The 14,908-nt window shown below is 57.4% G+C and overlaps 2 protein-coding genes across 6 annotated transcripts in view; one reads left to right on the top strand and one right to left on the bottom strand.

The window, feature by feature from the left end:
* Nucleotides 1–14,908, top strand: part of C6H7orf50 (chromosome 6 C7orf50 homolog) — a 140,017-nt gene that overhangs the window by 39,422 nt on the left and 85,687 nt on the right. The window lies entirely within an intron of this gene.
* GPER1 (G protein-coupled estrogen receptor 1) lies at nt 5,909–13,943 on the bottom strand. Of its 2 annotated transcripts, none has more exons than XM_054545741.2 (2): nt 13,756–13,943; nt 5,909–8,298 (listed from the first exon to the last, which is right to left on the bottom strand). In XM_054545741.2, exon 2 carries the CDS (start codon nt 8,003–8,005, stop codon nt 6,878–6,880), a length of 1,128 nt encoding a protein of 375 aa, XP_054401716.1. In that variant the 5' UTR covers nt 8,006–8,298; nt 13,756–13,943; the 3' UTR covers nt 5,909–6,877. The 2 variants fall into 2 exon arrangements, with proteins under 2 accessions (XP_054401716.1, XP_024097017.2); XM_024241249.2 differs by lacking the exon at nt 13,756–13,943 and adding an exon at nt 12,687–12,945.

Genomic DNA, 14,908 nt, shown 5'->3' with positions numbered 1-14,908 from the left:
GGCCGGCTGCAGGAACGCGACAGCGAGGCTCTGGAAGGGGAGGCCGGCTGCAGGAACGCGACAGCGAGGCTCTGGAAGGGGAGGCCGGCTGCAGGAACACAGCCCGGCGCTTGAGTGGCTACTGTGGTCTCAACGGCAGCTTTACTGAGATGTAATTTACATAGCAGAAAAATCCACTCTTCCGAAGTGTGTACCTCGATGATTTTAGTCACAGACTTGTGCAGCCATCGCCACAATCTAATTCTAGAACATTTTCTTCACCCCCAGGGAAATCCCATTGCCGGTCAGCAGTGGCTGCCCGTCCCCCACTCACCCCAGCCCTGGCAGCTGCTTCCCAGCCTTCTGTCCTGTGGACCTGTCTGCCCTGCACGTTTCACGTTGGCGGACGCACTCAGTGGACATTGGGCTCGTGTCTGCTTTATCTCACTGAGCGTGGCAGCTCCTCTCGTGTCTGCTTTATCTCACCAAGTGTGGCGTCTCCACTCGTGTCTGCTTTATCTCACTGAGCGTGGCAGCTCCACTTGTCTGCTTTATCTCACCGAGCGTGGCAGCTCCACTCGTGTCTGCTTTATCTCACCGAGCGTGGCAGCTCCACTCGTGTCTGCTTTATCTCACCGAGTGTGGCGTCTCCACTCGTGTCTGCTTTATCTCACTGAGCGTGGCATCTCCACCCGTGTCTGCTTTATCTCACCGAGCATGGCAGCTCCACTCGTCTGCTTTATCTCACCAAGCGTGGCATCTCCACTCGTGTCTGCTTTATCTCACCGAGCGTGGCAGCTCCATTCGTGTCTGCTTTATCTCACCGAGCATGGCAGCTCCACTCGTCTGCTTTATCTCACCGAGCGTGGCATCTCCACTTGTCTGCTTTATCTCACCGAGCGTGGCATCTCCACTCGTGTCTGCTTTATCTCACCGAGCGTGGCATCTCCACTCGTGTCTGCTTTATCTCACCGAGCGTGGCAGCTCCATTCGTGTCTGCTTTATCTCACCGAGCGTGGCAGCTCCACTCGTGTCTGCTTTATCTCACCAAGTATGGCGTCTCCACTCATGTCTGCTTCATCTCCCTGACCGTGACTTTGTCTCCCTGACTGTGGCGTTTCCAGGTCCTCCGTGCTGTGGTGTGGTCCGCGCTTTATTCCTTTTTATGGCAGAGTAATATTCTGCTATTGGATAGACTGATTTTGTTTCTCCATCTATTGGCTCGTGGACATCTGGGCTGTTTCCATGTGTTGATTCTTGTGGACAGTGCTGCTGTGGACATTCACAGACAAATGCTTGCTTGGATGCATGTTTCCAGTTCTTTGAGGTTGATCCACGGGCATGGAGTGGATAACGTTTGTCCTGTGCGTTTGCTGTGCACCCACCCCACTTGCTGTGTGCATCCTGCCCCCACGGAGCCTCTTGGGGGTGACTTGCACAGTCCTGTCTCTTCCCTCTGCACACTCCAGTGTGGGCTTCCTAGGAAGCATTGTTGCCCGTCTCGGGAAATTGGACGTTGAGGCAGCACTTTTATCTCCCAGGGTATTCCATTCTTGTTGACTGACCCCATAAAATCCTTCACGACACTTTTTTCCTTCTGGTAGAGCACCCTGTCTAGGATCCCTGTTGTGTCAAATTGTTACATGTCTTTCCTCTTTCTGAGTTTGGGACGGTTGCTCTTCCTTTGTTTTTTGTCACATGGACATTTTTGATGCATCCTGGTTCCCCGTCCTCCCTTCCTATTTATCTCACATTCCCTCCTGATGAGACTCAGGCTGTGCGTTCCTAGATCACAGCACACAAGACGCACCCTTCTCAGGGTGTAGCATCTGGACCGGCCTCCTTGTCAGTGCTGCCCATGTGATCACCCAGCGAGGGGCTGTCCTGTCTCCACTGTGTGGTGACCTTTCCCCGAGCACTAATGAGCCATCCGTGGGGGACAGGTAGGCTCTGAGTCCCCTGCACCTCACTGCCCCCCGAGATTTGCCCTCCATTTGTGACTCTTACCTGCCCCCGTCTCCCTCTGAAAGGCGCAGAGTGATGCTTTTCGAACTACTTTACCAGCCAGCACTTTATTAGAAACGAGACTCTTCCCATTCATGCATTCTTTCATTTTATTTAAATTATATTAGGTCTGTTTGTTGTTGGAGTGGACTTGCGGACTCCTGCTTTTCATGGTCTATCACGATTGTGTCTTCTTACTCATCTTACTGCTCACGTTGTCCCAGCTTTGGTGAGGACACCATGTCCTTTGGGTGTCACCCGACGTGCTCTTGGAGGCTTTCTGGCCTCAACCAGAACCACCTGTCCCAGGCTCATCTTGTCTGTCCCTGCCCCGGCCCAAACCAGCCATTTCTCCCGGAGTCCTGGGCCCTTCTGGAGGGTGGCAGTGTTTGGGGCTAGGTCCTGTGCAGCTGGGCTGCAGAGATAGAGCTTGGAACATGTGAGCGTGTGTGAGTGTTCAAACACATGTGCACACCGTAGACACGTACAAGCACGCTCAGGATGTGTACACACAGACGTGTGCGTGTACTTGCATAGTCTGTGTGCTGCTTATTACTGTCAATGTCTGGGTTAAGCCTTGTCCTCAGCCCTGACCCGTTCCCATGGGCTCCCCTCGCCTGCCCTGTCTCCCACCTCTGCCGGGAGAGCCCCAGCTTCAGGAGCCTCCTCACATTGCCTCATGTGCCCAGTTCACGGGGCATCCAGGATGGCTTTGGAATGGCTTCCCACCCCGCCACAGAAACACCCTCCTAAGAAGGTTTCTTTGTAGTTCTGTCCCCCACCCTGCCCCCCAAGACTGCAGGTGAGTGCGCGTGTGAGCATTAGCGAGCCCACCGCTGCCGCTTCTCACTGAGTGGGAGGTGCGGGGCCTGGGAAGGGCGGGTAAGCCGTGTCACTCTCGTGAGGTCAGGAGTTAATTGTTAAGCACAAAGAACGATGAGGTCATGTTCATTGCTAACACGGGGGTTTTTCCCATGCTTGCAGCTATGTACTTTTGAGCTCTTTATGGGGTTTAAAAAGAACTTATGTGTAGGAGAGTTGGGTTACCAGGAAACAACAGAGCAGTTAAGACGCCTTGATTTTATCTCACCGTGGGCCTGCCAAAAATAATTACATTTGCCCTGGCTCCCAGGCAAGCGCTTGAAAAGGGCGTGTGTGGCTGGGTCGGCGGCACCCACAGAGTCCCTGCCCGGCCTGCTGGTCTCTGTCCTACAGCTCCCAGCTCTGGGATCTCAGGGCCAGGGACTCCAGGGCCCAGGGTCCAAGGCTGGCTCTACCGCGTGGGGACCTCAGTGTTGCACCTGCCCTTACCGCAGCCCCGTGGCTTGGGTGCCTGTCACTCCTGTGACTGGCCTCAGAGCAGTGCCGCCGCCAGCTTCACAGGTCAAGTGTCTGTTTCCGGCGGCTAGATGGCGGCATGTCAGCTCTGTCTGCCCAGAGCCTTGGGCAAGTCCCCAGAAGAGACCTGGTGGAGAGGAGCGGCGTAGTGGGGCGGCTGACGCTTCCACGCACTCACAGCGGTGTCTGGTGCGGGCAGGATGGAAGACGCATCTGCGGCAGGGAGGGAAGGACGCCACAGTCAGCACTGTTCCCTGTGGTGGGTTGACGTGGAGGAATGAGTTGAGTCCCGTCCCTGATTGATGCCTGGGGCTGTGTTCAGATGCAGTTCCCACCCAGATCACCTTAGGGGAGCCCTCCCCGCTGCCGCTGCTGCCATCCCTGCACTTCCCGCACAGCAGGCTTCCGAGGAGGATGGGCTGGTGACCTTGGGTGACCCGTCGATGCCCGTGGCCCCCAGCTCTGTATGATTTCTGCATGGCGTGCTTTTGCCAGTTAGACGCCAGGGATTGCCGAGTGCTACAGAGCGGGCAGGACCGTGGGCTTCGAGCCAGGAGAACGTGGCTGAATTCCTGGCTGTGTCACCCACCACTTAAGGCTTCGAGCAGTGACGGACCCTTCTAGCGCCTCCTTGGTGTGGTGGGGACAGCGCTCACCCCGCGGGGCTGCTGTGAGGGGCGGGGACCGGCCACGTTCTGTGTGGGCCTCCCCACGTCAGCTCGTCAGAACTGGAAGTCGGAAATGCTGGGTCTCTAGTCTGCGTATTTTAAAGCGTCTGCCCTTGCCCCTGTTGAAGCTGTGTGAAGGGGACTGTGTGTGGGGAATGCCTGGTGGTAGAGCACCCACCCTGCCTGCTTTCTGGGACTTGGATGGTTTTTCCCCATTGGCAACACTGAGGTCAAAAGGGGGGCTTCATTGAAGGATGCATCTTGTAAAGAGAGTGCCCGGGTGTCGGGGAGGGGGGTTTGGGGGCTGCTGCGTGACTGTCCTGGGTATTGTTGTAAAGACAGCGCTCAGGTGTGGGGGAGGTTTTGGGGGGCTGCTGCCTGGCTGTCCTGGGCATTGAGTGAGGACATCCCTGGGGAGGAGGGCAAGTCTCGTCCCTGGGGCCTGGAAGGAGCTCCAGAGCATGGCTGTCAGTGTGATGGCTGTGTCCTTTTAGCTGGGGTGACTTGCAGGGCAGGCTCTGGAGGGGCAGAGGGAGGGGTGCGCCGGGCCTGAGTCGTGGCTCGAGCCACGCACGGCGTTCTGCAGGACTGTGCCACACGTGAGCCTGGCTTCTGGGTGTTCTGCAGGACTGTGCCACACGTGAGCCTGGCTTCTGGCTTGGCCACCCCACAGCAGTCTCCACTTCCACGAGACCTGTTAGTGTGTGGGAGCCGCCCTGTTCCCAGGCTTCCCGGCGGGCCATTTATTGAGGAAAGCAATCCTGATAGAAGTGGGCACAGAGGCCGCTCCTGCAGGCCACGGTCTGGGCAGCGCTCTCTTCCTGAGGAGCCTGGCACCACGGTGCTGGGGTCATGGAGAATACAGGCCCCACCTGCCTGAGAGACCCAGGCTTCCCACACCCACCGACACACAGCTTAATGTCCCACAGACGGGAGGAGAGAGTTTCCTGGGCTCATGTGTGGTTGAGTTATGTCCCACAAATGGGAGGAGAGAGGTTTTACTGGTCTCACTGTGGTTGTGTTATGTCCCACAAACAGGAGGAGAGAGAGTTTCCTGGGCTCATGTGTGGTTATGTTATGTCCCATGGATGAGAGGAGAGAGTTTCCTGGACTCACTGTGGTTGTGTTATGTCCCACAGACAGGAGGAGAGAGTTTCCTGGACTCAATATGGCTGCGTTCAGTCTTCATTGTACCGCACCCATTCACCACCTGCTCTTTTGCAGATGTTTTCTTTAATTGGCCTTTTCCTTTCAATATGTTTGCATATCAAACTTTATGTTATCACAAATAAAAAACAGTATCACAGCTTTAAACAGAACAGAACTGCAAACACAGGAAAAGTGAGGGGGTAGTGCAGGTGGCTAGTTTCCTTCACCCACACGTCCCGACTCCCAGCATGGGTTTCTGTGAAGACGGAGAAGCAGGCGCTGGTTCAGGTGCACCTTGGTAACATCAGGGACAGCTGCTGCCAGGTGGGTGAGGCGGGAAGGAGGGGAGTAGCGCCAGGATCCAGCCCCGGCGATGGGAGTAGGAGCAGGAACCTTCCCAGCTGGCTGCTCCAGGAGCGCCTGGGTGCTACAGAGCTCTTGGGCCTTGCACGCGGCCGAGAGCCTTCTAGAAAGGCAGCTTAGGTCGCACAGGCTGCTGGACAAGGCTAAGTCCTGCCTCCTACATTCATGGGAAGCTCGTCGTGGCACCCAAGCATGACACAAGAGTGCCCCCACGGCATTTTGGACAGCCTGGAAATGCCAGGTTAGGTCTGGCTGGCCGGACTCAGAGGCTGGCCTTGTGAGAGTTTTCGGGATGGCAGGGGAGGGCTGTGTTTTCTGTGAGCGGGGGGGGATTCTCCCGAGAGCCCCATGCCCACCCCACGTCCCACCCCACTTGGCAGACCCCCAAGACAGAGCCTCTGGAAGGATCCGCACATGACTGTTTTATTGACAAAGGCTGAACATCACCAGCCTCGTCAGCTTTTTTACATTTTATGGGAAGGTTTTTACATCATCACCGCAGTTGTCCCCAGCTGTTACTTCTGGAGAAACAAATTCGTCAGCCACACTGGAGTATTTCATTGTCCTGGCACCTGACTAACCCACACGGCAGCTCGCACAGTCCCAGTCCACGTGAGTGCAATTGCCATGATGAGGTCAACAAGCAGTGACTGAACCACCTCAGAGCAGACGGCGGGCACTCCGCAGAGGGGCCCTCCTGCCGCCACGGGCTGGCACTCCACAGAGGGGCCTTCCTGCTGCTCCGGGCCGAGCACTGGTGCCCCTCGTGGGCCTGGCGAGGCCGCACAGCGCCATTGCTGCCATCTTGGAAGATGGAGGACGCTCAGGCGTGCACCAGAGCAGCGTGTTTTCCTTTTCCTCTTTAACTCGGCGGTGTGCTAGCTAGCTCAGACCGTGGGCACAGAGGACACACCGCGATGTCCAGCTCAGACCCACCAGCACCTTGTGTCTCCAGCATCAGTTCCCCCATGGTGGCAGATTTGCTTTAGGGTTCCCGTGTAACTGAGGCGCTTCACCCACGTGGCCTCTCCGTGTGGCTTTCCTGGTCGGCAGTGTCAGAAATGTTTCCTGTGGCGGCAGGCAGGGTTGGCGGGGAGGAGCTGGGCAACAGGTTGGTCACCACTGGCCTTTGGACCCTGCGGGGAGAGCGCTTTGGGATTGTAGCAATTCTGTGTGAGGAGTGCAAGGTGACCCGTCGTGAGGTTTCCTTAGCAGCCCCAGGGTGACCAGGCAAGTGTGACCCTCGCGAGGCCCCGAGGAGCCGGAAGCCACATCTGACCGCAGTTTAGAGACATGACATGGCCGTGCCTTGTGTCCACCCAGGTGCGTGCAGCTCCCAAGTCACACTCTGGCTGTGCCTCTGCGGCCAAGGCTGTCTACACGGCACTGCTGAACCTCACGTCCGACTGCTCGGTGCTGTCCGGAATGACGGCCTTCAGGGCAGCATGACAGAAGCGGTTCAGGGCCGGCAAATTTGTTTTCTGCTCAATGTACAGCCTCAGCTTGTCCCTGAAGGTCTCCCCGAGAAAGCTGTAGATGAGGGGGTTTAGGCAGCTGTTGGAGAACGCGGCGAGGTTGACAATGTGGCCCGTGAGGGGGTGGGCATGGCGGAAAGACTGCTTGCAGGGAGCGGCCCCAGGCTGCGTCCGCTGCAGGAGGTGCACGCTGATGAAGACGTTCTCCGGCAGCCAGCAGACGAAGAAGACCAGTACCACCGCGAGGATCATGCGGAGCGCCTTCTGCCGCCGGGGCCGCAGCCCACGGTGCCGGTGCGCCCTGACCAGCACCCGGATGATGAGGGAGTAGCACAGGCCAATGATGGCGAAGGGCACGATGAAGCCCAGCGTGACCTCGAGCCACTGCACCTCCCGGACGTCCGCGAAGCAGAAGCAGGCCTCGTCGGTGTGCTGCAGGTGCACGGCGGTGAAGGGCACCAGCGTGGCCGACACGGATGCCATCCAGATGAGGCCGCAGCTTAGCCGGGCGTGGTGCTTGGTGCGGAACAGGCTGCAGCGCATGGCCCTGGCCAGGGCGATGTAGCGGTCGAAGCTCATCCAGGTGAGGAAGAAGACGCTGCTGTACATGTTGACCTGCAGGAAGAGCGACATGAAGGTGCACAGGACGGCGATGTCGTAGTACCGCTCGTGCAGGTTGAACACCTCGATGAGGGAGTCGGCCACCAGGATGAGGTCCGCCACCGCCAGGTTGATGAAGTACAGGTCGGGGATGGTCATCTTCTCGCGGAAGCTGATGTTCACCACCAGGATCAGGATGTTGCCCACAAAGCCGATGGGGAAGAGGAAGATGGTGTAGAGGCACGAGAGGAACAGGCCAATCACGTACTGCTGGTGCTCCGAGAGCTCGCCCGTCCCATTGGCCAGGGCGGTGCCCAGGAGCGGGTGGGACAGGTTGAGCCCAGGGGAGGTGGTGTTGGGGGCCACAGGCTGCGCGGTGCCCGGGTACATCTCCAGGCCCACGCCCCGGGCTTGGGAAGTCACATCCATGTCTCTGCACCGTGTGGCTTTCAAGATTTGCCAAAAGCCTCCCAGAGCTCTGTTTTAAACAGTGAATCCATCTTTAGAAAGAAGCCTGATTCTCCTTGAAGTGAGCCCGGCATTTGTCAGACAGGAAACTCCCCAGGAGGAGCACCTGCAGAGAGTGGAAGAACAGATGCTCCGCACACCAGCATGGCGCATCCGTGGAGGCGAGGGCCCTCCGCGTGCTCGTCCGGCGGGCGTCCCTGCGGGTGTCGGCCACCGTGCACAGTCCTGCGTGGAGCCGCTCACTCTCTGGGTACCTGGAGAAGCAACAGGAGAGGATGAAGTCTCATCGAGTGGCCCCAGCTTTGGGACAAGGCCCGGTGCCCCTGGCCGGGTGTCTGTAGAGTCTGGGTGTGTCAGGAGCACTGGGGAGGGCCAGAACCTCAGCTTTATGAGCTCAGGAGGTGGCTGTGGTTGAGCTGAGGTGGAAGAGTCGCCTGTGGGAAGTACACGGCCTTCTTTCCTGCAGGTCCCATGGCCGCTCAGCTGCAGCTGGAGGCTGGACGTCAGTCACCCCCACAGGCAGGGGTGTTCTTTCCCTTTATAGCCACAGAGCAGGCCCAGGAAGCAACGGGGGTGTGGGCATGGCTGCCCCAGGACAACGGCGTTTGTGAGGAGAAGGGAAAATGCATTTCAGCAGCTGATGGAGAAGTAAGATAGGAAGGGAAAGCCAGTGTTTCTGAGAGAGAGAGTGGGTCCAGAAAGCTGGACATCGGAGCAGAATCTTCTTTTACAATAAAACAGAAGTTCAGCGGTTTCCTCATGCTAGTTCTGTGTTCTAGGTACCAAAAATGAAACTTATTTTTGTAATATAGAGTGAAAGGGGTCATTGTTTTGGGAAATAATATTTAAGTTTTTATTTCGTGTTTTAACAAATTATTGTAAAACCTAGTATGTTTTTGCAATGCTGTTTGTAACCTAGGAAGAAACTCCAGGGAGAGAGTCCCTCCCAAACTTATCCTCTGCAGGGAGGGAGAAGTGGGCTGTCCGCCCACGGCGGTGCCCTGGCTCTGCCGCCAGTGGGGAGGGTCCCGTCACCCGCCCCGTGTCACCCCGGCTCTGCCGCCAGTGGGGAGGGTCCCGTCACCCGCCCCGTGTCACCCCGGCTCTGCCGCCAGTGGGGAGGGTCCCGTCACCCGCCCCGTGTCACGCCGGCTTTGCTGCCAGTGGGGAGGGTCTCGTCACCCGCCCCGTGTCACCCTGGCTCTGCCGCCAGTGGGGAGGGTCCCGTCACCCGCCCCGTGTCACCCTGGCTCTGCCGCCAGTGGGGAGGGTCTCGTCACCTGCCCCGTGTCACCCCGGCTTTGCTGCCAGTGGGGAGGGTCTCGTTACCCGCCCCGTGTCACCCCGGCTCTGCCGCCAGTGGGGAGGGTCTCGTCACCCGCCCCGTGTCACCCCGGCTCTGCCGCCAGTGGGGAGGGTCTCGTCACCCGCCCCGTGTCACCCCAGCTCTGCCGCCAGTGGGGAGGGTCTCGTCACCCGCCCCGTGTCACCCCAGCTCTGCCGCCAGTGGGGAGGGTCTCGTCACCCGCCCCGTGTCACCCCGGCTCTGCCGCCAGTGGGGAGGGTCCCGTCACCCGCCCCGTGTCACCCCGGCTTTGCTGCCAGTGGGGAGGGTCTCGTCACCCGCCCCGTGTCACCCCGGCTTTGCCGCCAGTGGGGAGGGTCTCGTCACCCGCCCCGTGTCGCCCCGGCTTTGCTGCCAGTGGGGAGGGTCACGGGGTGGGGAGGGTCCCGTCACCCGCCCCGTGTCACCCCAGCTCTGCCGCCAGTGGGGAGGGTCCCGTCACCCGCCCCGTGTCACCCCGGCTTTGCCGCCAGTGGGGAGGGTCCCGTCACCCGCCCCGTGTCACCCCGGCTTTGCCGCCAGTGGGGAGGGTCCCGTCACCCGCCCCGTGTCACCCCGGCTTTGCCGCCAGTGGGGAGGGTCCCGTCACCCGCCCCGTGTCGCCCCGGCTTTGCTGCCAGTGGGGAGGGTCTCGTCACCCGCCCCGTGTCACCCTGGCCCTGCTGCCAGTGGGGAGGGTCTTGTCACCCGCCCCGTGTCACCCCGGCTCTGCCGCCAGTGGGGAGGGTCTCGTCACCCGCCCCGTGTCGCCCCGGCTTTGCTGCCAGTGGGGAGGGTCCCGTCACCCGCCCCGGGGTCCCGTCACCCGCCCCGTGTCACCCCGGCTCTGCCGCCAGTGGGGAGGGTCCCGTCACCCGCCCCGTGTCACCCCGGCTTTGCCGCCAGTGGGGAGGGTCCCGTCACCCGCCCCGTGTCACCCCGGCTTTGCCGCCAGTGGGGAGGGTCCCGTCACCCGCCCCGTGTCACCCCGGCTTTGCCGCCAGTGGGGAGGGTCCCGTCACCCGCCCCGTGTCACCCCGGCTCTGCCGCCAGTGGGGAGGGTCCCGTCACCTGCCCCGTGTCACCCTGGCTCTGCCGCCAGTGGGGAGGATCCCGTCACCCGCCCCGTGTCACCCTGGCTCTGCCACCAGTGGGGAGGGTCCCGTCACCCACCCCGTGTCACCCCGGCTTTGCTGCCAGTGGGGAGGGTCCCGTCACTCGCCCCGTGTCACTGTGCTCCTGGAAGTTCTCTATGCAGCGGGCCACGGGGGTCTCAGCCTGCAGACACTGGCAGTCTCTGGGGACGTGGGGGCTCTCACAGGGGGGTGCTGGTGGGGCCAGGGCTGCCGCTCAGCTCTCTACAGTGCCTAGGACAGGTGCCCAAGCCCAGCAGAGAATTACCTGGCCCAGATGGTGCTGGTGCCCTGGAGTAAACTAACACTTCACAATGGGTTTGAGTTGTTTTTCCTTTGGGAATTTTCATTTTACCCTTTGAAATCATTAGGAGTTATTGTTTTGAATTTTTTTTTTTTTTGTCACCCAGGTTGGAGTGCAGTGGCACAATCTCGGCTCACTGCAACTGCCGCCTCCCGGGTTAGAATGATTCTCCTGTCTCAGCCTCCCAAGTATCTGGAAATATAAAACCACCATGCCTGGCTAATGTTTTATATTTTTAGTAGAGATGGGGTTTCACCATGTTGCCCAGGCTTGTCTCGAACTTCTGACCTGTAGTGATCTGCCCGCCTTGGCCTCCCACAGTGCTGGGATTACAGGTGTGAGCCACCGCGCTGGGCCAGGGGTTATTGTTTTGAAGTGCTACAAAACCAGACTAGAGATTATTGACCTATCGCTTGAAAATACTTACTTTAAAAAAAAAAGGCTGGCCTATAATCCCAGCACTTCAGGAGGATGAGGTGGGAGGATTGCTCAAGTTCAGGAGTTCGAGACCAGCCTGGGTAACATGGGGAAACCCTGTCTCTACTAAAAAAAGACAAAAAAAGTAGCTGGGCATAGTGGTGTGCGCCTGTAGTCCCAGCTACTCGGGAGGCTGAGGCAGGAGGATCGCCTGAGCCTGGCAGGTAGAGGCTGCAGCGAGCCGAGATCACACCACTGCACTTGAGCCTGAGCCGAGATCACACCACTGCACTCGAGCCTGAGCAGCTGCAGTGAGGCCCCATCTCAAAAAAAGGCGGGTGGGGAAGACAAGATGAATCACTGCCTCTGTGTCAGTTATTCTAAAAGTACTCAATAACCTTCACTTGGCTGGGGCTGGTGAATTTGATTTTGGTTATTTTGCACTCTTGATTCATCTTTAGTAGATAATACCATTGAGCAGCATAAATGCCCTGCTCTCAGCCTCTGTTGGGAAGGTTGAAAGACTCCGCATTTCGCCTCTGTATTTAATTTCTTAAAAACGGCACAGAGGACTTGTTTTGCTCTTTAAATGTAGACATTTTGGAATGTATTAGACCGCAGCGTGGCAGGAAGTTTAAAGGTGGGCAGAACCCTTAACTTAACGTTTATTTTCTTTCCTAATTTTGTTAAATGAACTCCAAGGGAAAAATAGTTGAAAAACGAGTCATTCATTTCTTTCCCATGTAAATTGAGTCTTTTGATCCTTGGCAGACACCGAGAAGATACGGGACCTGGTGTCTGATGTGTCCTAGTGTCTGATGTGGTCCTGGGCGACTGGCCCCACGTCCTCACTGGAGGGGGCATGGAGTTATAAACAGCGCATTACCCCATTTCAGATTTCCTCTGCTTGTCGTAGAGAAATGTACTTTAGTCGGCTGTATTAAGTCTGCATCTGTCAAAAGGCGTGTGGCCCTCCCAGGACTTCAGGGTTGGTGACAGTGACTGGGGCGCGGCAGGGCAGAGCGGGCACCCTCATTTTCTTGAAGTGAGACACGTTCTTGCTGGGACAGAACGTGACGGAATACTGGGTCCTACTTTCAGAACGTGTTAGAAAGGCTGTCCAGGCAAAGCCCCTGCTGCAGTCACGCTGAGACCACCGGAGCTCCATGGGAGAGGGGTCTGTAAAGCCCTCTGCTATTGAGGTCACACTGAGACCACTGGAGCTCCGTGGGAGAGGGGTCTGTAAGGCCCCCTGCTGCGGTCACGCTGAGACCACTGGAGCTCCGTGGGAGAGGGTTCTGTGCCTTGAGTTTGGGAAGCTGGGTGCTGTTCTCAGCGGGGGGTGAGGTGTCTGTGCGTGTCTGCGTCCAGCTGTTCCCATAAAAGCACAGCGGCCTGGGTGGCACCACCCACCCGCTCCCCTAGTCAGTGGTATGGCACCGCCAGGCCGAGGCTGAGTCCTACCTGGGTTGCAGCCCCTTCTGTGCTCCTGGAAGCCTCCTCAGTCAGGCCCATCAGGCTGGAGGTGCACTTGGAACCCGCTGCAGGAGGTGTACCTCCGCTGGACCTGCCGAATGCCTGAGCAGGGCTGGAGAGAGGAAGAGACCCGCCCTGGGAGCCCGTGAGGGAAGGTTCCCGGCTGGCTGGCGGGTGCGTCCTCCGTCTGAGCCAGTGAGTCTGCCCCTTGGCACAGGGCTTTATAGGCCCCCTCCACCCGCTCCTCTCTCTGGCCGGGCTCTGGGCGGCCTCCTCAGAAGGCTAGAGTTAACCATTTTTTTGCTGGCCCTTTTTCTCCCACACTTTGGCAATCAGCTCAGTTCCACTAGACTTGTTTTTATGGAAGTTTCTGGTTTAACTGCTTTTCTTCACTCACAGATACAAACCTTTCTTTAAGTTTGAAGGCATCATACTAGGGGTTGTGTATCCTTTAGGCAATAACCTGTCATCCTGGGTTGAAGCATGCAATATTCTTGTTTTTGCAACTGACCTGCGTTAAACACTAAATTTCATAATTAACTTAGTAGCATGTATATGATACATAAAGAATTTAACAGGAATTTCACAGACATTTGCAGAGAGAAGTGTAATCCCAAGAAATAGGCATTTCTGACAAGTAACTTAGGAATCTGAGTACTGGTTGAGCATCTGGAAATCTGAAATCCAGAGTGCCCCACAGTCTCACACTGTTGGAGCGTCGTGACACAAGTGGAAAATTCCACACCTGACCTCATGTGGTGGGCTGCAGTCCAGGCACAGTTCAAAGTTTGTTTTATGCATGAAATTATTGAAAGTGTTTTTATAAAGTTGCCTTCAGGCAGTGTGTATAAGGTGTGTATGAAACACAAATGAATTTTGTATTTAGCTTTCTCATTCTGTACCTGCAGATATTCCAAAATCTGCAAAAATCTGAACTCCTAAACTCTTCCGGTCCCAAGCATTCAGACCAGGGACCCTCAGCTGGTAGTTTTCTCTGAGTGTTAGCCGTGCCTCAGGTCCCGCCTCCCGCGCTCGCTGCAGAAGCGTCGGAACTTACCTGCCGTCCGGATGTTGGTGGCCTCTTCCCCACCAGGGCCGAGGCCTCCCCTGCTCGTGGTTGCAGATTTCACAGCCTCGTGCAGGCGGGGAATAAACCCCCCTCCCCGGACTCTCGGGGCCGCTGAACTGCCTCATGCGGGGCGGCCACCTCCGAGTGCGCCACCTACTGGCCATTCGAATTTCACCCGCCGCTTCGGGAACCGACGGCCGCCCCATGAGGGCAGAGCGAGGCCCCCCACCCCCGCGTGGGCCGTCCAGGCCGAAGGGGTCCTCAGGCACCGCCAGCCCCGGCTCTCCAGGCGGAGGGGTGGGTCTTCCTCAGAAGGGAACTTCAGCGAATCTCACTCCTACTTCTAGGTGTCCTTTTCCCTCTGTAATGTTTTGAAGTGGTGAGATTGAATGCTGAGTGGTACTTTGTCCACTGAGTATGAGTAATGCGGGGGCTGCAGCCTGAGGCGTGGTTCAGAAGCCTGCATGGGCTCCCCCCTCTCCCCCTCCCTTGCCCTGGGAGAGCTGGTGCAGGCAGAGGAGTGGGGTGCTGGGCCTCCAGGTGCACTCGGCCCCTCGGGACCTGCTGGGGCTCAAGGCATCTGTGCAATAGCAATTTAAAGTTTTTCAGATGTGTATTTTAGGAAATATACACACATTTCCTAAACAGAATGCTGTGTTAATTTTTTAATGGAAAAATACTAACGTGGAGTTTTCTTCCAGCAGTAGAAAGTTGACAACTCTAATATGTACCTTTTTGTATTTGGATGATAAAAAGCTGATATGCTCTTAGACATTTTTTTGACCAGCTATGAAGTCGAGGTGATTTCAGCATTAAAAATACCCGAGACACCATTTTGAAAGATGTGAGTCATGAGAAAGTACAGAAAAAAATAAGTAAAATAAAAATCCAAACCTCAAAATAGCCGAGACATGTCACTTAAAAATAGCTGCGCCCTGCTAGTGCAAACCCATGGCTTCTGGTCTCTCTGTCCATCCCAGCGGCTGAGGAAGAGCTCAGCTCCCAAGCTCTCCATTCACGTGCCCTGGGTTTCCTGGGGAGCCTGCCCTGGACGGGCGAGTGGCTGAGACTCTTAGATTTCCTGCTTGCAGCATAGAGTCAGCGGATCGGGGCATCTGGGTCATCAGCCGGATCGGGGCAT

The sequence above is a fragment of the Pongo abelii genome, chromosome 6 (assembly GCF_028885655.2).
Source record: "Pongo abelii isolate AG06213 chromosome 6, NHGRI_mPonAbe1-v2.0_pri, whole genome shotgun sequence".
Lineage (NCBI taxonomy): Eukaryota > Metazoa > Chordata > Mammalia > Primates > Hominidae > Pongo > Pongo abelii.
The sequence above is the reverse complement of the archived record's forward strand: the minus strand, read 5'-3'. Positions and strand labels throughout refer to the sequence as shown.